Source organism: Hippoglossus hippoglossus, chromosome 18 (assembly GCF_009819705.1).
Source record: "Hippoglossus hippoglossus isolate fHipHip1 chromosome 18, fHipHip1.pri, whole genome shotgun sequence".
NCBI lineage: Eukaryota > Metazoa > Chordata > Actinopteri > Pleuronectiformes > Pleuronectidae > Hippoglossus > Hippoglossus hippoglossus.
In genome coordinates this window covers 9,756,671-9,783,474 of record NC_047168.1, presented here as the reverse complement: position 1 = coordinate 9,783,474, position 26,804 = coordinate 9,756,671, and the positions used below count along the sequence as shown (strand labels likewise).

The 26,804-nt window shown below is 42.4% G+C and overlaps 1 protein-coding gene across 1 annotated transcript in view; it reads left to right on the top strand.

The window, feature by feature from the left end:
• Positions 1 to 26,804, top strand: part of LOC117779078 (glucosidase 2 subunit beta-like) — a 113,883-nt gene that overhangs the window by 58,077 nt on the left and 29,002 nt on the right. The window contains exons 11-12 of the mRNA XM_034614917.1: positions 20,138 to 20,207; positions 21,751 to 21,840. Coding sequence (XP_034470808.1) covers positions 20,138 to 20,207; positions 21,751 to 21,840 — 160 coding nt within the window. The remainder of the gene's footprint in view (positions 1 to 20,137; positions 20,208 to 21,750; positions 21,841 to 26,804) is intronic.

Here is a 26,804-nt window from a genome sequence, read left to right as displayed (position 1 = left end):
CAGAAAGACTTTCACAAGGAAGCGTGAGAGCAGCAGAAATACTCAGCCATGGGATTTACCTGTCAACTGCACTTAAGCATGTGGGATAACATACACTCGACGCTGTGATGGTAAAATAAAGGCTGGCATGCTCTTCCCGTGATCTTCGGTCACTGACGGCTTCTTGTATGTCAGCGCCTCAGAGCTAAGCAGAAAATAAACTTGCATTAAACCACGGTTCGATGGATGTCTGTGTTTTGAGGCCCTCAGAGTGTCTTCGGCTTCGGCTTATACCTCAGACAAATATTTGACATGTAGGTCAACGTTTTATGAAGTGCTCCTCTGTTATTTGATTCGTTTCTTTGCTTCATTTGCTTTACAGAATGGTAGGAGAGCAGATTCAATTACCCTGTGTCGTTCCAAGTGCACGGCCATAATTGACATTGTCTTCACATTTCAATCAAGGTCTGAGAGGCTCATTTATTTCAGGACAATTGAAAACTCGCCAAAATTAAATATAAAGATATTTGCTCAAATTAAAGCAAATGAGACCTTCACTGACAACCTGCGCGAGCCCCTGTAAAGTCTCTCCCAAGTGTTGAAAGATAAGTGAAAAATGAGCAATGCCATCCAAGCCAACAGGAAGCACATCGCAGCTCTACATTACCATTTGAAAACTGCAGGTCCTTGCTCAGTTTCACACTGCTGTGTCTGAAAGTACAGAGCCGTGTTTGGGGATTTAACTACGCGCGAGAACTCAGCTCAATTCCCAAAGCATCCGCCAACCACCCAACTGCACAGCACTTTTGGAAAAATAGACTCACAGGTAACTGATTTCTCCACTGACAATGCAACAGAAGAAAAGCTTGCTATATCATTCCAACCATCTGGAAGTCTGGCTCAGACTTGAGGCTGATGTGTAACTTTTAATTGGGGAGACAGTGGTGGGAGGCAGAAGAGTAGGAAGGAATGATCCCAGTGGATAGACAGGCAGTGCCTGCTGCCAGATGGACAACCTGAGTTTGCTGGAGTGCACACCACTTCATTCTCAGGCCAATGTGGTGTGTGTGTTCTATTTAACAGCCGCAGTTTGGCTCAAGACGTCTGAAGTACTGCAAAAATGGTGCAGTTTTCACAGCACAGAATTAGACCGGGGCAGTGCTGAGACTTTCGATCGGATAGTTAAGGAAAAGACATTTTTCTATTTCTGGAAAATTGTGTCAGTCATGCAACTCGTCATGACGTGGGTCCCAGTATTGACAGTTAAATGACAGTTGATTGTAATCATTATTGGCACTGGTTGATTTGGAAACCCAGCTTTAAAATTTCTGAAGTATTGAATCTACAGTGGCTGAGATGTCTCACACAAGTTCATTTAAGGAAAACGCCAAAGCCAAACTACAGAAACACAGGAGAAGCGACTTTATTTCCGCTCACATACAGACTGATCAATCAATGTAGATGTGGTGATGTCTAGATAACGACTTGCTATAAATCAAAGTAAATGGTACAAATCAAAGCAAAATTGCATGTTTCATCGTCAACACAAGTTGTCACTCACATCCGTTGTGGTTGTGTTTCTGTCGTGGGGCATTTACAGTTGTGCTCTGGCTTTTGCATTTGTGTTGTGGCGTTTACAGTTGTGTTGTGGATTTTGCAATCTTGTTGTGACTTTTGCATTGATGATTGCAATTGCCTTAATTATATTATATAATTTTAATTACATTAATTATATAATTATTCATGTGATTTACAGATATTACATTTAACTGTGGTCCAATTTGACCCTGTTATATTAGCAAGCTAACTGTATATCAATATGCACTTAGGGGCTGCTGCACTAATTAATCACAGTGAGTTTCCACGGACCGGTACCATCTTTCCTGTGCAGAGACCAATACCTGTTTCCTGGAAGCAGATGGAAACATGAGCCATAGCCGGAGGCGCTGCTACAAAGTACAGGATAAATTGATGTTTGTTGAGCAATTGCTCCAAAAGATACTATAACATATAATATTGAATCTCAAATTGTGGCCCATATCATCCTGCTCAGTTGCAGGTCAAACAAACAACCTGCATTGTTTAAACAAGACGGCTTTAGATATTTTGACAGACATATTTCTAAGATATCTCCAAACAAGCAGTTTTCCCTCCGCCTCCTTTCTTTATGCTAAGCTCGGCTGAATATGTCACGGCTTTAGTGCCACAGACATGATATTGATCATCTAATCTCACTCTCAGAAACAAAGTATATGAGCAGATTTTCTGAAACGCTGAACTTTGGTTTGGCTTTGTTGTCGTATAGATATTTTTCTATAACCATACATTACTTTCCCATCCTACAGTTCTCCTAATACTATGTAATACCATGTTGGGCCTGTTTGCAGTTTCCATTGTGATGCATTGTAAGAGCTTACATGGGATATTTTTGTGCACTGGCTGCATCAGCATTTGTCATTGTAAGACAATCTGGAAAACTAGAAAAGATGCCTATGGCCACATTAGCTCTATGCAGGGATGTTTGTATGAACATGTTGTGAACCAGGTCTGCAGCGTGTAGCAGCGGTTGCTCTGCAATTTATGTTTGCGAGACAAACAGGGAGAGGAAGAGAATTGGGGACAGGTTTACCGTTGGTCTGTTGATACATTGAGTCGTAGATTTCTTCCACGAAGCTCCTCATTGTGAAACTGAATATAAACAAGCAGTTGTGTTCCTTTCGTCGGTTTTATTCACTTGCAATGTAAAAAAAAAAAAAAAGAAGTGCTGTGCGTGAGCTCCCACAAAACTTGAAATGTTGAAATGACAAATTCTGTGTGGGGCCACTGTGTTGTGCCGAGTTGTATTGTATCAACTTCCCCAGCAATCTCTTCCCCTGGTATTTCAAAAACAATGTGTTTATAGCAGAGCAGAATTGGATCTTCGCAGACGGTCGGTAGTTTCCGTGCAGGCCAATCTGATGCAAGGACATCGAGGGATCCCTTCAGGGCTTTGTCACGAAGGGTCACTTGTTGTTTCAACACAGCTGACTTGTCTCTGTAGCTTATTTCACCTTTCACTCTCCTGTTCGTTGTGTGATGTGGTGATAGTTTTGTGAAAACCTCTAATTTAACCAATCTCGATATTTGTTGAGTGACCTTGTTGTTGTTGTTCAGCTTTTAGGCTACTTGGGGAGCAGCATTTATAACCTACACCATAGCCAGGCACCAGGGGGCGATCTGTATGTTTTTACTTCACTTTCGGGGTCTGTCATATCGTCCATCTTAATATACAGTTGTTGTTTGGGAACAATACACAACCTGGCTGATAGGAAGAATTCAGGCCAAAGAGGAATGTTTATCCACCTGGCTACAAGCTCGTGTCCAGACAAGAATACTCAGGCACAGCCATATACCTCAGTTTATGTCCAAACGTATATTATTCCATGAATGAAAATAGCTAAGAAAAATAATGCGTCTCTCTAACTCACTCTATGTGCTAATTTATAGTTTTTCAAACATTGCTCACATTATAAGCAATACATTTTAACATTTTATTTAACTGTTATTTGTATGTTAAATTGATCAGATTCATGAAAGCTAGAGCTCCAAGGTTGAAAGAAGATGTAAAAGCTGTGTAGGTGAAACAATAGTAATGTAGATTGTGGTTAAGGCAGAATTCTGACACAAGGTTATGCAGAAATTAGGTCCAAGTTGAAATCTGACACGATTAAACCGATGCTCCCCTCAGGTGCACCTGCCTCCTTACACTCCTCCCTCCCTCTCTCCCTCCCTCCCTCTCTCCCTCCCTCCCTCTCTCCATTCACCAGCCTCTGTGTATGTTTTTCTTCATTTCACACCCCTGTCACTCTGCATATTCATTTTTCACTACTATTGCCTCTCTGCCTAACCCCCCCCCCCCCCCCTCCACCTTATCCGCCCAGCCTCAAACCCCTTGACGTGGGAATTCAATTTGTACTGTATGTTTCATTTCTGCTCAGATTTAGATTTATTTCATGTTGGCTGCTTTTAATTAACTCTCTGGAAATGTGACGAGAGGAGGGTTGGGGGAGAAAGAGTGCGAGAGACAGCGAGATAGATAAAAACTCCTCACATCCGCCAATGAGTTACACCGGCAATCATTTACCACTTAGACAGTAGTGCAGAAGCCCCCTGTTCGTTGCCTTGGCAACCGGCGCCTTGGTGATTGATTCCTTGCCAGTGTGGCATCGCTGCGGGGAATAGAGCGCGTGAGCTTAGCGTGCTCACTACATCTTTCTAATTAAAATGGGATTACAGAGTCATCGCCGTTGTATGTTCAAACAAATGCAAGGCTGTGAAGGAAATCAATTTTGGTAAATGTCAGGGCTGTTAAATACAACTATGGATAAACAAATGTAAGCGAGCCCAATGTACCGATATGCACACACTATGCACACGCACTGTACATAAAGATGTGCCCCGGTGCAATTTGCATGTCGAGGGTTGTAGCGATTGACAGCGGCGGTGCATCCCAGCGTCCAGGAGTCGAGTTTGATTGACAGCGCATGAATCGTGTTATGCAGCACAAATCACCAGACACAACAATTAGTCTGTTTGCTGCTGTGTGCTAATCAAAAAATAGTCTTCAAATTGGAGCTTAATGTACATCTTAAATGAACAATGGTTTCTTAATGTAATTGGATTAGGCAAGTCAATCATATCTGTAGAGGGGCTAAATAGCTGAGACTTGGTTACCTAACATTTTACACTGGCTGCCGGAAACTGTAGCACACTGATATCTGATATGATATTTCAAAACATGTTCGTACATACATATGAATGAGAAATTAATGCAGGAGGCTGTAGATATAGGGGAGGTGGGGGAATAACAAATAATTGAACACAATGTAATAGCATTTTACAAATGGTGCTGCTGAACTGATGTGTTTAATTATATATAATAACTCTAGTATTTCTATTCGTCCGGTGCTCCAGTCAATTTCCGCCTGTATTTGCTGCAAAGTTTTTTTCTGTGGTGCTGTTACCACATCCTTCAAGGCCAAAAATACTTTTTTTTTTTTTTTAAGTGCCATTCTTAAAAAAATAAAAAAGTGTACTTGAGGGTCATATAATTCATCATATTTATCGGGCTCTCGAAGCCAACGACGAGTGTAAAAGAGCAAGAGATAGAGGACGCGCGTGAATGAGCAAAACCAGGAGGAGGTGAGCGTGGCGTAGAGAGCAAAAAGAAAAACGAGGTCTTACACTCGGTTTTCAGATTTCAATCACTACAATGCAGTTAGCGAGGTGTAACACAGTGCCTTGGGCCTGTTCCCAAGCGGAGCTGTTTGGCACTGGCTGTGTGGGATGTGTCATTACAGCAAAGGTAATAATAGACCTGGGAATTTATAATGTGACGCTTTTTTACGTGCCTACGAAACAGTGCCTGAAAGCCTGCTAGTGTTGGCAGGACAAAAAAAAAGGAAAATCGCGTGTAGTTGTAAACAACAGAAAGCCTATTATTGGCCGATATGTCATGCAGCTGAAACGTATATTAAACCTCTCGCGAAGGACCTCTGGAATAGAACACACTTCAATTTCACCCGTATAGAAATGGGAAACTACCTGCGGACCGGGGGCGCATCACGAGTCCCCCGTACCCTTACTATATCACTGCACGGAGCCGGGCAGGAGATTTTTTACAGGGCTCTCTGTGAGTAACAAACTACCCTGTGAAATGAAAGTGCAGTAACAGCGTTATGAAACTGAGTGCTCAGATTAGACATAAATCACATTCCTTCATGTTGTGCCCTTTCAATCTTTCCTCAGATTAGCTGCCTGGTCAGCAAGCATGCTAACACGCTTTATTTTATTTTTCTGTGTGTCGAGGGAGAAATATGAGAACATGAAGCGATGTGACGTTTTTCATTGGCCCTATAAATTGTGTAAATTGGAAACATGTTTATTGTGTGAATATTATTCAGCGCGTCATCTGCTTGATTTACTGGAGTTCATGCATACACATGGCTGCATAAACAAACAACTTTCATTTGAATGAAAATCAGTAGGGAAAAGGTAGGATTTAACTCTTCAGCTTCAAAGTTCCAGTGTGTAAAATTAAGTGTAGGTGAAAGGGATCTATTGGCAGAAATTGAATATAAAATGATGTTAGTGATGTTTTCACTAGTGTGGTTCATCTAAACTGTAAGAATTGTTGTTTTTCTATATCGTAGAATAGGCCCTTCAAATTTAAATACTTTATATTTACATCCAGCAGCCCAGACTGCACAAACTAAACACTTTTTGAGTTTTTATTAGAACTAAAGGCTACCACAGGTTCTCTTTCCTGTTTGGAAGGGGAGGATGGGTGAGGGGTATTCAGCTGGAACATGAACCTCTCCACTAGATGGTGCTAAATCCTACAAACTGAACCTTTAAAGCTTAAGTTATTTTTTATTAGTGTGGTTCAAGAGGCTAAAATATCTTGACAACTTATCCAGTGACATATCTCATCATTGCATATGGACGGGTACAACATTTTGAACAGATATACATGGTTATCAGAGGATGAATCCTAAAGACTTTTCCTATAGAGCCACCATTATAGTTTATATCAAATTCTAGCTGCACTCCCACAAAATCTGTTTTACCCCCAGGATGAATTGTTAAACATAAATGATCATTTAACTTTTAATCTAATGCCATCATCAGGTAAAAAAATACTTTTCTTTTACATAATAATGTATCTTATATATATACATTTTGTGCTCTGTTCATCAGCTTTATATGCTAATAATTGTTATCATGCCTAAATACTAAACTGAGATAGTGAATTAGCATGTTAGCTTTTAAGCTAAAACCACTACTGTGAATAAGTACCGCTTTTGTTATGGCTGGCAATCCTAGTTTTATTTTACTGCTTTGCGAGTTTCCATCACACTGTCTCAGTCGTGTTGTTGTGATCAAACCAACCACCTTTAGTTAAAAGACTGTTTCCACGTTCTTTGTGGCCTTGTCTGCTGTCTACACAACTCTTTGACAGGATCACTGTAATGGGAGTCTGAATTCTCCAAGTGGCTTAACTGGCTGAAGGAGGCTGACAGAGTACTGTTTTTTTTATTTATCCCTTTTGGGGGGTGTGTTAAAAATCACACATACGTGAGCACGAAACGGCGTTGGGTTCGCGCTCCGCTTGAGCGGGGAAGAAAACCATCTGGGATTGTGTTTGTGTTAAGCAAAGTGCAACGGGTTTCCTCTCTCTCATTCACACAGGCGTCTGGCATCATGTAGGGACTAATGTGGGATCTAAATCTGGACCTTGTTAATGGAAAATGGCAGGTCAGACTGTTTGGCATGTGACTCTCACAAACCCCAGTGCAGGCGATGGTGCTAATAGATAATTGCCAGCTTAATAGGAGGTGACATGTTGTATGATGTTGCACTCGTGACTCCGTCTTCAAATAGAGCATTTTATTGCAAATACAACCTCTGAGCCTTTTCTGTTTTACTCTGAAGCCCTGATTAATAATAATATATTTTATGTTATGTTTCTACCCCTGTATGTTTGTTGGCAAGATTACACAATTAATTACACAACAGATTTACACAAAACTTTGTGGAGGGATGCGGTGTGGGTCAGGGAAGAATCCATTTCATTTTGTTGTGGATCCAGATTAGAAGGCAGATCGAGGACATTTCTTTAACGTTGCAAGATTTTTCAACATTTTCACTATTCTCCTTGAGAATTATTCATGGATCCTGATGAAAAAAGAAGGACTGCTATCTATGTGTATCTGAAATTTGGTGCAGCTTGGGCCTTGGCTGACATTGGCACACTCTTCTCAGTGCCATTCTAGTTCATACTTATTTCTTGACAATCGGCTGAAATATTTATTCAGAGGTGCAATTTTATAAATATTTGTCTTAATACAAACACAGATTTTTAAGATAATTTCAAAAAACTTGACCTGTTACTACAGCAACGACATTATGTCTTCATTAACACTGGACAGTTCTTGAACTTTTGTTCATGGATTGCAACAATTTGCGTGCAGCACTCTCTTGTCTCTCACTCTCTCTCACACGTAGACACCTCTCACGGACACACACACACAAACACACACACCCTCATCATAACCGTTCACTGTGGACTCACACCCCCGCCCATCGCCTCCCACTCATCCTGCTGATTGGAGTTGTCAGGAGTCAGAGGGTCACAGTGGAGGATGTCAATAGGCCTCATTCACAGACACAGAGAAGCGCACACACACTCACACACTCACACTCACACACACACACACACACACACACACACACACACACGCATGCACAGTACAGCAGTGAAGAAGCAGACAAAATGACAGACAGACAGTAATACAGTCCTGTCTTAAGTGTGTATAAACACACCCCACAATCACCCCATCACATCAACAGCTGTGCATCAGCTCACTCTCACCGCAGCCCCGCGCAGCGAACGCCAGCGAAGAGCATTCAATTTATATTCATTATTCACCAGTCAGCTGCCTTGATTTCGGTGATTGGATATACCCTCGACCACCTACTGGCTCCTCCCCCCACTTCCCTCAGTCCCATGGGAGGGCTCAATGTCTCCCCTCAGCTCCTAGTGGATGGCTGTAAGTGTGTGTGTGGTTTATGTATGGTAAATGGTGCTGCTTGTCGGGATATGAGTAGATGGCACATGTGATTGGATGGATTTGCTCAGGCCCTTGAAAGAAAGACAGCATTTGAGATTTTTGTGTACAATGTAGTGGTTAAAGTAGTTTAGATTTTTCTTTTTGCCTACAGGTGCATATGGGAAATAAGTAAAACTGTATAATGTCTTTTATTGGTCCAAAAGAAGCTGAGTCAGCTTCACTTTTATCTGAGGACCACAGGTTTGAATATTAAGCAAATTGTGGATGTGCGTATTAGAAAGAAGTGAACTCTGTAGATCTCTGTAGCCCTGTCGTCGGTCTCCGTAGTCCTCATCTCTGCTCCTCAGTTGTTTGAGGCTACATTAGCTGGAAGTAGCATCACATCACACTCCTGAATCTCTGACTGAACTGCCAGCGGGTCCTGAAGTAGGCACTAGGATTTGCACAATATACACACATCACAATTTAAAGATATAATATCAAATGAGGTAATAAAAAGCTAAATTCCGTCCAAAGTATTCATAAATCAATGATTTAACAAAATTAAATACTTCCAGTTGACCCCATCCCTCCAACTCTGATTACACATGATTTGTTGAAAGTAAATAAACACAAAACTCATCAGAATCATCAAAACATTGAAATTGAGCGCTCATTTAATCGTCTTTGTGGGGCCTGTGAATCTCCTTTTTATAATCTGCTTCTTACCTCTCGGGTCTGTTACAATTAGCTTCAGGTAACTGTTGAAACCACCAACACGCAGCATCTCAGTAACAACTCGCTCATCAGAAAGCATCAGGAGCAGCGGAGCCCAGCTGAGGAGTAAGAGAGACGTTTGTTTGATGAGACATTGGCTCGGCTATCTTTATCTCCAACCATAAGCAGACACAACCACACGCGGAAGCTCACAGGCAGTTTGCGCTCAAATTGTTTTGGGCACCTGTCATCCTCGATTATAATTAGCAAGTGGACGTCTAAATAATTGCCATCAGGCTGCGTCTGCTGTATCAGTGTTGGTAGCCAGAGCCCCATCCCTCGCCTTTAGTTCCAGTATTATATAAAGGGGCCGGTGCGCCTTCGCAAAGCAGTGCCCTCAGCAAAGTCTTAAGCTGCGTCTTCAGTCCGCGACAGCATCTGGAGCGCAGGAAATAATTAACTGACACATGAGGGTTTTGGCGTTGGCTTCGCCCATTTGTTTTGTCCACACTTGTTTTCTCGCACCGACAAACATACACACACAAACGTGCGCACGTACAGCTTTTGATCATAATTGTGACACCGCGAGGAGAGAAGGAGGTAACGTGCTCATCCCAGTGGGGATTAAGGACGGTTGTAAAAGTAAATGAGGCAGATGGGTCTGTCTGGAAATGTGGTGTGAAAAAAATAAAAGGCGCTCCTTTGAGGAATGAGGATGGAATAGTTAATTTGAAGCACTTGTGTAATTTGAAAACGACTGTACTGACACTACTGCATTATGAATAACGTGAAGCTAAAGTACAGTAAGTATACAGCGCTACTTGATTGTACAAACCTGCAGTTTGGGATTTTCACTCAAAGGTACATGAGTCAGTAAAGTATAGCCTAAAGTTATGCATCATTAATGTAGAAAGTAATAAGTAATGCCGAATAGAGCAGCATGTGCATCACACAAAAAAAATATATATAAATGCAGTTTTGCATGGACTGTTTGGAGACTTGTCTTCTTGGTAACATGCAGGTGTAGAGCCATCATCCTCTCATTCTGTGTGTGTGTGTGTGTCAGAACCAAGCTTGCTGCTATAAAGAGCCACGCTCCAGGGCCAGTGAGATCTATCCCGGAGTGTATCTCCAGCCGTAGCGTGACTACTTGACTCACACTTGTCACCCTCCCTTCTACCTCTTTCCCCCCGATTAGACTGATGTAGGGTGGAGATGTATGTCAGGACCACACGCACACGCATGCATATACTATATGTAATATATATATATATCTGACAAAGAGCTGCTGCCGTTAGGAAGACTGAAGGTCAACAGGCTCGTCTGCACCAACCCCCTCCTTCAGGGGCTGTGAAGCTGGTGGAGGTCAGTGCTGCTCAGCAGTGCCCTCACTCAACTGATGGTGGCGCTGCTGAGATTAGCCAGTCAGTGACGTCCAGTTTAGCCCAACAACAGCTGCTGCCTCCCCAAACCCATCACTTTCCAGAAAAAACATCTCCCAGGCTTCTTATTGCCCCTCGGAACAAACAAAAACACACACACCCATCACCCTTCCCCCATACTCCGTTGTTCTACAGGCTACACCTCTGTCACACATAGGCTCGCTTTGTTGTTACCTCACTGCACAGTGGTGGGTGTTTGTGTCTGTGTCAGCATGTCTGTATGTGTGAGAGCGCATGTTTGTCTTCCCCTCACGCCTTTTAGTTCTTTAATTTGTCTGACATGCCCTGAAAAGCCCCCATTTGGAGATGCATTAGCATAGCGGCACTCAGAGTGCTGCGGTGTCGACAGAAGTCACTTCCTGTACGCAAACGGATATGTTTTTCTGTGGGGCTCTTGTTCTCGCAGTGTCCCCTGAAAGCGTTAAACGAACACTGTCACTTCCACTAACCACGGATTATGATCCTGGCACAAGTTTCGTCTCCTCATGCAGCGTCAAAATTTAGGCCCTCTGGTCAGATGTGGTGCAAATCAAGACTGGCAAAAGTGAAAAAACTAAAAACAGCATGAAGGGAACTGCTTTGACTCTGTGTCTGTACTGGCATTATTGTGTTAGTGGAGCTCACGCAGCCTTTTTTCCGTGTGGTCTAGTTTCTTTGGTGCGTGCTCAGCAAGCGCTCTCCATGGTGCTGACTTAGACGGGGCAAACTGGTGCTGTCCATGGTGCTATCATCACTGCTCCTATGTCAGTTGGTCCTTGCTGAGCTGCAGCCGGCTGCATTTGCCTGTGTCGGCTCCGTCCTTTGTGCTACCTCATCTGTTTCCTCGCACAGCGCGTGCCATCCATAGTGCTAACGCTGCTGTTTGGGGCCACGATGCAGATTGAGCTGCCCAGTAACCACTTAGTGCGAGCAGAGCCAGTGTGTGCCACAGATTATAAACCGCTAACTGCCACTCCGGATCCATTCCCCCCGAATCCTCAGGAGCAATTTTTTTTTTTTTTTTTTTTTTTACACATGCCTCATATCCTGCCAGTTAAATGTGTATCAGGAAGCAGATTTGTCATCACTCGAGATTATGGGATCGAGCTTCGTGCAGTCGCCGTGGCATTTCCTGAGGTGCAGTGAGGATTTTCCCTGCTCAGTAATTTAGTGACTCAGTGTGGTTGCAGAAGGGGGGGGTGTGTCACCGGCAGTCCAGAAGCGCAATGCAATTTTGGTTGACCACATTTTGCGCCATCTGCTGCCTGTCTGCTCTCAGCTGGATGGCACTGTGAACCCAACTTCTGTGCTTTTTATTCTCTGGAAGTGGTTGAGGTGCAGTTTTAAGTTGAACTTCTCGAAGTTTTGGCTGAAGTGCCTCTACCCTGGAAATACAAAAAAAAATACCTTTGCACTGCAGTTCTGGGAGGTGGGGCTAAGACACGCCGACTCACTCCTTCGTGCATTGTCTGTGTCGACTGCTCATCATGGGGCTCTGAACTGGGAAACTCAGTCGTCAGGCGAGAAACTCAATTCCTTGTAAAAGCCTCTCCAGAGCTCTCACAATATGTGCCTGGAGATGCACTGAATCACGGAGGAAGCTTTTATTTATTTTAGGAATTCATTTGCCACATCTCTATTGCAGTAACTACTCAATCACTAAACCTATCCGCTCACTCCACTCTTCTGTTTTCCTCTTCTCCCACACTCTGCACAGTCAGACTCTGAGTCCGTCTCTGATGCTGCTTTCAGACATGCACTGAACTTATTTGCACTTTGTCCGGAGGAGGTGCATGTGTGGACGCAAATATCAGAGTGAGAGCCTCTAGCTTATCTTCTGACTTTCTCTGCCTGGCCCCCTGGTGTAAAGTCCGCATAAAGTCTGGAGAATCCGATGTGAGAACACAGCAGGGGATCCCCTGGTGCATTCACCGTGGGCGAGTGGGGGGTTGATGATGCTTCTCACACGCGACAGACACAAAGATGAAAAACACAAAAAGAAAAACATAGCTTTGGCTGTGAAGGAAGCAGAGCCACACACTTTATGTTATGCGATCTGGACCTGAATCAATCAACACCTGAACATTGGTTTTAAGCTGAAAAAATGTTTAAAAAACGTCTATAATGCATATTTCCGCTCTCACTATCAATCTCATTTCTGGTTTCTTATATCACAGAAAAAAATATTTATTCCAGTAGTGGCAAAAAGCCAGAAAGAGTATTAAGTCTTGCTCATAAATACCTCATGAAAGGTTGGGATGTATAAACCGGTAAACGCAGGTGGTACGCCCCCAAGGTCCTCACACATCTCATGATGATCTTAATCAGTAGATGACAGAGAGAGTAAAAGACATTTACTATACAAACAAAGCACATCTGCTCTCCCTGAATATACATTTTATTTATTCATATCTATAGTTTATGTCAGTGGTTGTGGTCCACGTCTGTTTTATAACACTGCAGGAAACCCTACGTGTGACCAAAACCAAAAGCTTAGCTTAGCGCAGACTTTGCCTATGATGTGGTAAAGCCCTAGCTTGGTGTAGATCAGTGCTAGACCCTGTAAGCATTTGCCCACAGTTGCATGATTCAAGCTCTAGCCTTCAGGTCTCTTGTGTCATCCATGGGGCGAGCGTTGTTCCGGTTGTGCAGTCCCGGGTTTTATTTTTGTCATGCTACTTGTTTAGATGTTGTAGCCGCTGTAAGTAGTATAAACAAATTAGCTTTGTGCATAAGGGCACAGTGGAGCTGGGTTCACTTTGATCTGCTTGAGAGAGGTTTCATCTAAGGATACGGGGGCAGCTCTCAAAATAGTAAACTTGCATGGACTTGATAGTCATGTAACCCCAGACAGGAAGTATTTTAAGCTGCAGACCTTTATTTTATTTATGCGCACATACACTTTTCTTAAACAGGAATAATCAATCTATGATAGAATAATTCTGGTATACTGCTTCATCTCAACATCCTGCTGCTAAAGTTAGATTAGCTGCTCATTTAACAAGCATCTTGTTTTAGCAAATGCTGGTGTGATGGCTCTCTACATAAATTTCACTCCTACACCTCTGACTCCCACATACAAATACTTCAGCGTGTCCCTCAGTTCACATTGGGGTGACCAGGGAGCTTTTCAAAGCCAATGCATCTCAGCACTCAACAAATGAATTGGCATGTGAGGCAGCGGGGCCTTGGCGTGTAAGAGAGCACGGGGATCGGCGCTCTGGCAGGTTGCAAACCTTGGCTAGGGCTGATGTTAATTAAAGGCTCTGTTCAGCACTTTCCAAATTAGATGTGAGATGTTAAGCAGGAGGGGTTTACCATTAACGTGGTGCTTGGTGAGACCCCCTGACCCCGGCTGAGGGTAACGCGTCCTTGAGACATAATTGTGCTCACCTTGAGTGCTGGTCTGACGGAGCCAGCAAAGGCAGAGTCAAGAGAGGATGAAAAAGTGCACAGATCTTCCTTTCGCCATAGAATGAGCTATTAGTGCATTTATTCCTTCTTCTTCCATTAAGCTGTTGAGAGGTTGAAACGATTTGCTTCTCACCCTCTCTCAACCTTGTTTGTGTGTTTTGATAGCCACAGGAGGGATGTATTGGATTGCAACCATTGGAGGGATACACCAAATCAGCCCATTTTCACTTATCAAATGTTGGAAGTCTGATGTGAGCAGCTGCCAGCTTTCTGTCTCTTACGCTGTCTGAAATAGATTTTTTCTTTCCCAGCTCCTGAAGCTAACAGCGTTTGGCAACGCACCAAGATGATCCCAGATAAAGATATTTTATGAGATGGTGCAGACGAGTACTCTCCAGTGTGCAGCCCCAGTTATGTCGAGAGCTCACTTTTGTTTGTGCGTACTTGTCCATCATACATTTACTCCATTTCTTTTATTTCCTTGTATTCATGTCACATGACTGCCTGAGTACACATTCAAACGCTAGTTGTTTATTTTTTTAACACGACTCCCACTGAAAATCGACATGCTTGATTCTAACATCTACAGCAAAAACGATCAACTTGTCAAAACTCTCGCGTCAGTATTCATGCGGTGAATGAATAACCCGTCATTACCAGACCTGGACTGCTCCTGCAGCTGCACGGCTACCTACTGAGCGCCCTTCCTCGGCACACAGGGATCATCGATAGCGAAAACCGTCAAAAGGGAGCATGTTGATTTGTACATGAGAGTCGCATGCTTCCTGCTATTACAGCATGTTGCAAAATGACAGAGTTACCCCGGAAGGGGACCAAGTCATGAGCAGAGGAGACGCAGAAGTAGGTCAGCTCCTAGGCATTTGTTACATCATCCATATTCATAAACAGCACCCAGTTGTTGCAGAGTGAACTCACACCACCACACAGACTGTTTATTCTGCTCATCGGGCCCCCCCTTCTCCGTTTAAATGTTAAATCGTGATTAAGCATCGTCATGGTAATATGAGCAGTTGACTCTGAGTGCCACATTTACATGCATTTTACTCTGTTGCATGAACGGAATACAATTATCACATTAACACCTCGCCATCTCAGTTAGGCATGTATTTATTTGCATTTAAAACATTGGAAATAATACATTTAGTTGAAACAGTGAAGAAAGTGAGTTTAGTACTTGATAGCAAGGAAATATGTGATATTTTGAGAATTATGCTTATTTGCTTTCTTGCTTAGAATTAAACAAGTAGAATGAGTATTCTGTATATATCATAAGGACTGGAAACAAAGGTCAGAGGGACGATGTGCAAGGCGAACTTAGTCGAGACCATTGACATTAGCCCACAACCCAAACATTTACTGATAGATCTAGTTTCAAAACACTTTATTTGTTAAATTTATTTATTTCCTGTCAATTTAATAATTGGGTAATTGTTCCATTACTAATTCTAGCCCTCATGGATGATGATCAATACTGTATAAAACCTGTAAGGCCTCAGTGTTTGAACTTAAAACACTGTGTGTGTGTGTGTGTGTGTGTGTGTGTGTGTGTGTGTGTGTGTGTGTGCCAATAGTACATCTTACCTCAACTGAAACATTTAACTGTGCCGTTCCTAATTTTCAGTATGTCCTCGCCCGACTGCCCCACTTGTCCTTCAACCATGGTGGATAAAAAAGAGAGTTGCAGGAGAGTGTGGGAGAATGAATACAAACTGAGTCAGTCACACAGCTATGAATTGCACTGATAGTTCAAAACATGATGCTATTTCTGCCAGCTACTGTTATTCACTCACCTCTAATACAATCAGACACTCCAACACAGCGATTATGCAGGGGGCGAGATTGACCTCTTCTCAACTCCCAGCAGCCTGTGCTGCAGACTCAGAGTCATTTGTGAGATCTGGATGGATCAGAAGAGAAACGGAAGGAGACAGAAATGTAGCCCTGTATTCCAGTTAAATGATCTTGGTATACAAGATTTAAATGCAAACACTCCCCCCTCATTGGCTCATGTAACGTCTGTTTTATTACCTTTTATTCAGTCTATTTTATTTAACAGCTTCTTTTAAGGCAAAACAGCGTAATTTGCACCTCTGGGCGTTCGTGTTTGCTGACAGCAGGTGGCTGTTAATGCTATCACCAACCCTGTTGACACTATCTGAAAGTCCCCTTGTTCGTTGTTATAGGCTGCCATAAACATTTCATTACAGGAATCCTCAACCTATATTTTAGCCCTCCCCACTCCTCCCCCTGCAGTCGGAGCAAGTTCGTCATGTTGAGGAGAGAAAAACTGAGGGAAACGGAGGAAACGGAGCCGGAGAGAGTGAGGTGAGGGTGACAGGAAGACTCGGAGGAGCTCAGGCTGAAAATGTTGAAGGCGAGGAGAATGTTAAAGTCAAAATAAAAAGGGAGAAGCGGTGTGATGGGTGGCGTGAATAAAAGAAGTTATGAAGGAAAGTGAATAGGAAGCATCACGGAGGCTCGAGCTCTCTGCCGGCCTTTATTTTAAAGACCAGCCTTATGCAGGCAACAAAGGAAACTCCTACATGTGCCTGGTAGTTGACATAATCATGCTGAAGGTGTCTGCGGCTTGTCTGAGGTTCAAGGGTGGCCTCACTGCATTTCTGCTTTTGTTTTGTTGAGCATTGGCCGTGGCGCGCGCTGCATCAAAAAGCCAGGCTTCTTTTCTTAGAGCTGCAGAGAAATTACCTTTCCTATTGATCCACTCGCACGCAAACAGAGCATCTCTGGTCTCTCCGACTCAAGGCATGTATGCACAGGAGACTTCGGGCAGAAGATGACATACACCATACAGTGTATTCCTCCTCTTCTATTTTTGTACACGGCCTCTGTGATTTAACAACCCTCTTGGTAGCGCCTAGTGCTAAAAGCGAAGTACAGTACACTTCCTGAGGAGGAAAATGTCTTCCGCTGGTCAATTTTTCGCTTCAATGTGAAATCATTTGTCCTACATTTCGATGCTAATACCCCTAAAATGCAGATAATAGCCATTTTTTCCCTTTGCATGACATTAAACAATTAAGATGTGCTTGTTAGGTTTTACTTGCAGAAAAAAAAGACGTAGCATATAGAAAACAGGCTCACACAGTCAATTTATGCTCGTTTCCAATCGTGAAGCCATGACATCCATTGACCGTACGACCAATAATCTAATCCTTGCGTTCATTAGACCATAAGCACGAGGTCTTTTTGGTACACTGTACATCAGCCTCAGGTTATGTCGGCCTGACTGGTGCAGAGAGCATTCGGGAGGCTTTACTCGCCCTGTGTTCCCTGCTCTGGGTACTTCTGCACGCCTGGCTGCTCTCCCCGAGTCTATCTCCTCCCTCCTCAGCTCCCCACTCGCCAACACCACTCTCTCCATATACGACTGGGCTGCTGCAAGGGGTCAAATGTCACCCACTTGGGATTCTGAGTCTCCTTTTGTCATTGCTGAGACTGATGATTGGTGTGTGTGTGTGTGTGTGTGTGTGTGTGTGTGTGTGTGTGTGTGTGTGTGTGTGTGTGTGTGTGTGTGTGTGTGTGTGTGTGTGTGTGTGTGTGTGTCAGTGAGAGAGAGAGAGAGAGAGAGAAATAGGGCAAGAGAAGGAACCTGATTGTATGCACGAGCTGTGCAGAACATTTTTGTGTGCACGACTGTGATTTTCTGAAAGAGTTTGAGGGGATCAGAGGTGAGTTGGGGACAGATCTTCCCTTCTTGGCACTATAAAAATAGCCATTACAGCATGGAAAATCACAGCTTGCCTCTTGGACACACCACATCTGTACTGGGTTCGGCAAGAAATAGGTGCTGGGGGAATTGTGCATGTGTGTGTGGGGAGGGTATCTTTATGGGCAACCAGCTGAGACCACATGCAAGGAACAGGCTAATTGGTATTCAGGCCAGGGCTGTGACAGCTTCCCACACAGTCCTCACCGCATACACATTCCTTTTCTGTTGCCACGGCGGCGGGCCCCGGCGAGAATTTCCTCGACGACAGAGACGAACCTGTTTCGCTTCCAGAGAACCCAGTAAATCCCCAGGTCCATCAGAGTCCTTTCAGCCTCGCCTCACTTTCTGTTCGCTGCCATCTTTTCCATCTTCAGGTTTTCTGACCCCTTTGTTCGCGTTTCATTCTGCAGCGAGAGACAGTGTTCACTTACAAAATTGCGCTTTTATTGTGAAATGTGAAACATAGCAGATTATCAGCGACTTAATTGGATGTCGCTCTAAATGGGAATGGGCATCTACTTTGCATATTCTTATCTGAGTGTTTTATGATGTTCTATGTAAGGGCTATTTCAAAACATTTTGATGTGACAGATTTCCTCACAGGATTGCATCATCATCCATTTAGATCAATTTGTGGCTTTTGATCAGTGTGCAGCTACTTCTACTTCATTATGAATTCACTCTAAGGTAAATGGAGTGCAATGTGCTTTTCAGAAATGGGAGTATATCACGCCAACTAAAGCTTGTAATGCCTTTTTTCTGTTTTACAAAAATATATATATCTTTTCAATGTCATTTGATTATTTTTTATGATTGATTATTTTTCTAATGTCCAAAATCACCCCTAAAAAATCTATTTCAGTTTACATTCATAGATCCATGTCTTCTCCAGACTGCAAAACCTTAACCAGCAGAGTAGCATCTAAAGATTTAGTTTACATATAACAGGAAAAAACGTCAAATCCTCCATTTGGAAAAGTTTTGTTTAGCTCTAGTTTTGCTTCTATGGGTATAACAGGCTTAAAGCTACTCAAATCAATCTTTCTTTCTAAATCAACAAGGATGAAATGACGAGAGTGGAATATTTTCCCCTCAGAGGTTGTTATGAACCAGAGTAGAGCTAGAAGGAGAGTGAATATTAGGATGACATTCATCAAGTGGCTCAAAGCAGAACGTTGCTTTGAGCAAAATGAAAGCTAATGTTACTTTGTATCTGCTGTGTGTAGGTAAACAGCCCTTTATAAGGTAATGATACGTCAATATTGTATTTGCAGCTAATACCAAAAAAACATAATTACTAATGATGTGGCTGCAAACAACCGTAATCAAACTTATTTTTAATTCATTTTGATATATCATTTCAAGATTATGTTCTTAAATATTATTATTATTACAGGTAACATTATTTTCAGTTTCTGTAGGAGCCTCAATGCAGTTTATGTGATGTTTGATAACCCGAGTACAATAACTGTAAAACACCTAATTACATCTATTGAAAAGGAACTGTATTGTTTACAGTATGTGTTGTTATAGTTCATATTTATAGTAAGCTGTGAAATAATTGTTTTGGTTTCTTCTGCTTTAAATATTTGCCTGAATAGGTTTAATTTCGAGCATTTCGTAAAAAAAAAAAAATTTGTATTGTTGCAGTACATTACTGTGATTGTGATAACTGTAGTGCTTTCATTGCTTGAGAAGTTAAGGCCCTCAGGGGTTGTGGCAGTTTTTCGACCTCTCTCATACTTTCTCTTGCTCGCTACCTCTTTGATATATTTATCTACCAGATGTTTTTTAATGTGAAGTTAACACTCAAGCTTTGTCGAATGGTCCTGTGGATTTTTCAATGTGGATTAAAATGAAGGGTGTCTCCAGCTGAGGCATCATTCATCGGAAACCCACAGTTTCTTTATAGTCACCTGTCACAATTACATGAAAGATGACTGACTCTCTCTTGCTTTCCCTTTGAGTCTGACATCTTGTGACACTATGAACACACTTACATGGAGCTGTGGTCACCCTCGGACTTCTCTTCTCTCAGCCTCTGTTAACACAGTCGTCGGTGTGAAGTCTAATAAGCCTGCGGCCCTTGTGGTTGTTACCGCACCTGGAAATAGCACTTTTTTCTGTTTATGTGCGTATTATGTGCTCCTCTCCCAGCTGTAGATGTAACTGCCTATATTAAGAGCCCACTGTTTGTCAACACGCAGCTGCCGAGATGCAACGACTCTGCATTGTTAATTCGCCTGACCTTTTGTTTTGTCTAGCTGCAAAGTGGGAGGCTACCAATCTGAAGCAGGTAGAAGAAGCCTATGATACAGTCAACTTGGAAATAAGGTAAGTGAGAGATTACAGAGAAATAGCAGCAGAGGTTATAGCTCTCATTGTCATGTGTCTGCAGCTAAATCCTCACTTTCTGCGGACGGCGTTTGCTTCGCACATTTCTATTGTGAGCAGGATGGCATGGTATGTAACCGGGCCTTAAAATAGACTCCATCCGTCTGTGCTAATGTAGAGAGGAAAGCTGCACAGTAATGAATTTGCACTGTGTGATACACAAGGCTAATTTTAACAAAGAAAAACAAATGCAATTGAGTGCCTACTGTGCTCTGGTGGGTAGGCCCCCTAATTCGCAGTCTGCCTGCAAACTATTAAAGCTTCTCCGGCATTTTTAAAGACAGTTTTGGCAAAAAAAAATAACACTTATTATTTTATATTCATCGCGAAAAAATGTGACCGGGTTTGGGTGAGAATTCCTGTGACATGCCTTAGCTCCCTCAAGGATGTTTCCACAGAGCTGATAAGTAGCTACAGTGGCCCTTAGGCCCGCAAACTGTTCATTACAGTAGGGAGTAAGGAGAGCCGACCACAGAGATGGCAGTTACCGAAAGGTCAAGAATTCCCCCCCTGAACAAATGCCAGCATGGGTGGGGGGGGGGGGAGGAGGAGAAAAAGATCTGGCATGACTTCAGTTGCTCTATTTCTTCATTGTCCACCTTGCTCAGATCGCTCCTGGTCAAATTACTCACTATCATTTATGCGTGTTGGAGCACTAGATATGTTTTTGTCTTCCCTCATGCTCTCCCCAGGCCAAGTCCTTTATCAGTGTGTAGATATTAGTGGGTTAGCATTTCTGTTTTAATACCTTTAGGATCTTATTCCTTCCGTTTTCCAGAAAAATTGACTCTCTGCACGAGTGTTACGACCCCTGCCCCGCCGAGAATCACATGCACACAGTTATGCAACTTGCATTTCTTTTCTGACCCCAAATCCTCCCGCTGCGCTGCCCTACCTTATCAACCTCAAGCGAAACAATCACCCTCCCTAAACATTTGTTAACCCCATTAGCAGTTCGGCGTTATGAATATGGAAATTAGGGCCTGCGCGCCGTTAAGAGATGGGGCTCGGTATCCTTATTTGCGATTAGCAAAGAAAAGCAGCCCTCGCCAGCTCAGATAATTGGAGACGCTGAATAGAAATGAGCTTTAAAGGGCCACCTCATCAACACACTATCCAAGAAGTCAGTCGCTGAAAGTATTCAGGAAAATGAAGCTACATCGTCAGCACAGTTAGGAGTCATCCCGGGGTTATTAAAGCCGCTTGTCTGAGATTTACACTCACTGGCCCACATCCAGTTCATTTAAAAACAATTGTCTCTTTCGCGTGATTCGCAGATTTTTTACTAAAAACCATTACATATGTTAAATTTAGGCAAATTTTTAAACGTTTGCATTATGGTAAATAATATAATTAGCTTAAAACTATTCTGTATACCACTGTCGTGTGTTCTGCTGCAGCTGTTTATATCAAAATCAGTAAAAAAATCATCTTCCCTAATTCAAAAAACTGTGATCTAATACATTTATGTTTGTTTCCACAGTGATCTCCGGAGGAAGCTGGCCATAGACTATGGAACAGATTGGGAGTTTCTGTTTTTGAACAGCCAGTGTTACAAGCTGAGAGTATATGAGTAAGTACTTACATCATTTCCATTATATATAGACGTATTTGCTGATTTATATATTTGGAAAATACTTCTAACGTTGCGTTTAAAAAAAACACTGTCATGATAATAATAAAAACCACTCACTGACAGATGCATTTTCATGGTTTTGACGATTAATCATTGAAGCTTTTTATAGTTATATGTTCTCTCAATAATGGAAATCATGGAAAACAATTACTTGCACAATACCCTTGCTCAGCAGGTGGCCATAAAACTCACTGGATAGAAAAGTAAAAACCGTTTTAAAGATCAGAAACTCTTTTCTGTTAACTGGAGGCTGGAATCCATCTTATTTTGCGCATCTGTACTCAAACAAATTCTATCTGCAGCGACTGTGAACTATCTCGGTTAAGATCCACCATTTAAAGTTGATAATTTGTGAGCTCCAAGTCGCCCTGGAGAAGCCAAGCAGCTAAATCAACTAAATTTAATCAACAGAATGAGCTTCTTTTACTCTCTCCCGTTGCATCCCTATGGCCCCTGCTGGGGAAGAATCTGTTCTCCTCAGGATTGCTTGCCAGCTGGAGCTTTAGAAGCCTGTGGGTGGTTGCAGTTTTGAAAGAAAATTATCTGAGATCTGCTCTGAGATCTGCACTGCAAATACATTTTTCAGACATCCTTGGAATCAGTGGTTTCCCCATGCCATTCCCCACCAGCGTGATTTGTTTGCTTACTTTGCCATTTAGAAATCTGAAAAGGAGAGTTGCAGTGCTTGTACTTAAACCGGAGAAATCCGTTTTTTTTTTTTTTTTATCTGGACAGTATTAGATAAGAACACTGCACATTGGGTGCAAGATGCTTTAATGTGGTGATGTAGGCCTTTTATGATACTGGTACTGTTGCAGAGACACAATTGGAGGAGAACTATACACATTTACAGATTTAGACGTTTGAGATTAAAGATTCAATTTCAAATATCCCTGTTCTCAGGAAAAAGAAACATCCATTGTGTCGCTAATCATGTTATTTTGTTTTGTGTTAATGTTACGTTGTTATTTTTAGCTTATGTTTGGCCTCAACATGTTGTGATTAGTATTAGCATCTCGAAATTTAGTGTTTACTGCAGCCAAATTCTTTATTTGATTTGGTGTTACATGAGCTCATTGGTTAGTTATGACTCTGTCTTTTCTATTGTCACATTAAAAGAGAAACAATGTTGGAAAATACAAACAATTCAGCACAAAGCTTGTTGTAGCCTTCGATTGTAAATTTTTAACCCTATTTACATCTTCTTATTTGACACAAATCAGCCAGAGATCAACTCAAGTAACTTTAGCTTCATTAGTATTATAAATGGCTGTAGCAGCGGCTGAAATGTGAAACAGATATAGGTTTAATCTTGTTCTTATAAGCTGTATCAAGTTGGCTTATTTCTCTCAATCTCACACTCTCAGCCTTTTGCACAGAAACCCATACTGCGCTCTGCTACCTTTCTTCCCCTGGCCTATTGGCATCATACACTCCCTGTTATTTTTCATCCTTCAAATCACTGAAGAGCACAATATCCACTAGTGTCAACTCAGTTGAAGGTCCTTTGACCTACCAGCACCCTCTCAGCTATGTACCAGTCCCCCTCCCTTCCCCCCTTTATTCGTGCTGTTCGCCTTGAACCGTGATCCTGATAAGACTTGACATTGACAGACACATAAACCAGTGGCTTTATATAGCACTCCCTCCCATGGCCTCGAGTAGCAAACTAGCAGAGCTACAGTTCCTCTCCAGTAACGGAGCAGAAGCACACGCCTCTCTCTCCTGCTTCTTCATCCTCGTTTGAAACCATCGTACATCCGCCCTCCCCTGTTGAGATCTCTCACGTTTGATTAAATTGCCCCCTCTCTTTTTTTTTTTCCTCCTAGAGTGTCGGCCAATATTGGAAAAAACGCCGGGAGCCATAAAAGTTTCCTGGGCAGCCTATCTTTAATATAACTAATAGCTGTGCATTATTTAAATGAATGGAATTCAACTGGTGCTGGTGTGGGGCCTGGCAGGGAGAAGATTTCCAATTAAACCAGTTGAGGATCATTTGGTGAGACTGACACGTGTAGAGCAGCTTGGTTTATTAGACGGCCTTAATGGAGCAAGGAAATAGAAGTAGCTGATTGCTTTTCAGGAGATGCACAGGAACTCTGGATTCAGTCCTGTTTGGTCTTATATACTTCGGGCCAAACTTGTTAATCTTGAAAATGCGTTTCATTCCTATCCAAGGGTGTCAGCTGAGATTTCCTCCTTTTGCCTTAGTGAAGGAGAATTCTCTTCTCTGCAGCCCTTTGTTGAGTTGTTTCCTTGCATGTGTCTTGCCTCATGATGGCGTGAATCCCTTCTGAGAGCTGGGGCTTGAAGCTGTCTCTTGTTTGTCCAAGGAAAAATATAATTACTTTGATTTCAAACTTTGAAACAGCCTTTTGCTGCCGAACAGTTTCAAGTGGAAAGATTAACGTGAAGATTAGAACGTTAACGCGGCGTAGTAGCTCTCTCCACACTGCCCTCTCTAAAGACTATAAACAACATGAATAAAAGCTAAGAGTGCAGGGTTGTTTTCGGTGCACTATTATTTATTGACGTGCCTTTTTTACATTACATCAGACTGATGCTCACCTCAAAAATGCTCCCATCAAATATCCATGTATTTCCCCTGAAATGGTCTTTACGGTGCTGCTGCATGCATGGGCTCTTATCACAAGTCGGGAATTTAAAAAACGCAGGCTCCTGCCAGTGAATCAGAAATAAGCTTGGCAATTCAGTCAACACAGCCTGGCACAGCATGAAGGAAGACACCCTATAATGAGTTCTCAGAGGCGGAGTCCCTACCTACAGCAGAGTCTAATATTCCTCCTGTGGATTTGTTGACACTCCTCAAAGCAACTTAAATCGAAGGGCCGTGATTTATGCAAGACTGTCAGGTCAGATTGACTCAGCCTCCGCTCTCGTGTCATTAGAAAGTACAGCACTTCAGTGAGTCATGCCCGCCACTGTGGTTCAGCTCTGACAGAGAGGGGAGAAGGATAACGCAGCACAAGTGACACTTCCAACTGTCTGCGGAACATCACATGGCCTTAACAGTGCACTGGGTCTTCTAGGGAAGAAAGAGACTCCATCAGGATGGCCTAGAGGGAGCTGTTTCAAATTGGATACAAACCAAGGCGGGTGGTGTGGAGTCCTCGATGTGTCTGTTGACTGCCGTGAGAGCAACATGGAAATGAAGAGCCCTATACGTGGTGGATTTCATAACAGCTGCGCCATAAATAATATCTTGTTGCAAATAAGGGGTGACAGGAACCATTGGAAACTCAACACTAAGTCATTTGCTGTGCGTGGATGGCAAGTGTTTGTCAGAAATGGAAACATTTCAGTGAACCTCTCGCTGGGAAATAAGGTTATTAAGAGCATCTGCCAGCAAATTAAAAATCGTATTGAAAGAAGAAATGTTAATACAGTAATTTAATATACCCACCCTCAACATATAAAGAGGCCTTTTGCTATTGGAAATTGATGTAATGCCAAAAGGCAAAGGAGACAAACAGCTAACAACGTACAAATGCACACAAATGAAATGAAAACCTTGTTTGTCCTGGTTTATCAAAGGCCCAGAAAGGCAGAAGGTCTGGTTAACCGTAAATTGGACTGTTGCTAAAATAGGTGGTGGTGCTTTGGTAGCTGCTTATGCAGGTCCGTGCCTCGGAGCATGAGCACTTTGTCACAGCCAGTGGCTTTCAAATTATGATAGATGTGGCACAGACACTGTTGTTAAATTAAAGCATGAAATTTAACATTGCTCTTAATGAGCTGCTCATGCAGTTAATTAACTTCAAAAGGTCACATTTGGTCATTCGTCAATAACAGAGGGGGCAGAGAGATGACACGAGTCTGCTTTAAAACATTATGCGTTATGTCGTGTCAAGGAAGATCTGATCTTGTTCATAAAGCAAAGCTGGCAATATTCTGTAATATTGTTATTAACATCAAATTCAATGTAAAGACCAAAACCAACATGTTCGTCCATCTCAATGTTCTCTGACATGATCAATTTATCTTTAAATAGACATAAAAAAGTCCCGTATTTCCGACAGCTGCTGGCCACGATATTTTACATTTACAGGTATAAATAAAGCATTTGTTGGGACAATTTTTTACTGAGGGATTTGGATCTGCGAGCAAATATTTACAGCGGTAGGATTCAAAATAAACATGACAAGAATATCTATGGCACAGAGAAGGAAGCTATATCAGGCATTTGAGTACACAGATAATACTTGCTAGTAGAATCACTCATATATAAACAGTCCCCTTTAACATCCTTTTAAAGCTCATTTTTTGTTAATCGTGAATAATCATTTTACTTACTAAAGAAAGACATTTTAAAAATTAAAAATATAAATTTTGTCTTGACTGTGACAAGACAGAAAAAGCAATAAACCATATGCCAAATTTTCTTTTCCCCCTATTGGTCACGCTCCAAAAAGGCCTCTTCCTACAATTTCAATGATGCATCCTGTAGCATTGTTTCCTTTGATATTGTCTACCTGATATACTCCGGACCCCAGTTTTGCTTTTCATCAGAAATGTTTAAAAACTAGTGCAGCATTTATTTGTAAAGCTTATTCTATTATGCATTTGGTCTGGAAAGGATTGGGTCCTCCTTATGTTTTTTTTGAATCGCTGCCTCCCTCATCTAATTGTGATTCAACAAAGCCATTGGCTGTCAAGATGCTGGTTGCTTCCTGTAAGCAACTGAACTCTTGGGGACCGTGCCCAGATATCAGCAGGGGTGACCATCTGAAGTAGCAGGAGTTTTTCCGTTGGCCCGGTAGACCAGTGGGCTGGCAGTGAGCGCACGTGTGCCTGGTGGGGGTCATAAAATCATCATCTCTCATCAGTCTCTGTTATCCTGCCAGCTTCACGGCCAGAGAAATGGGCAGAGTATCTGTGTG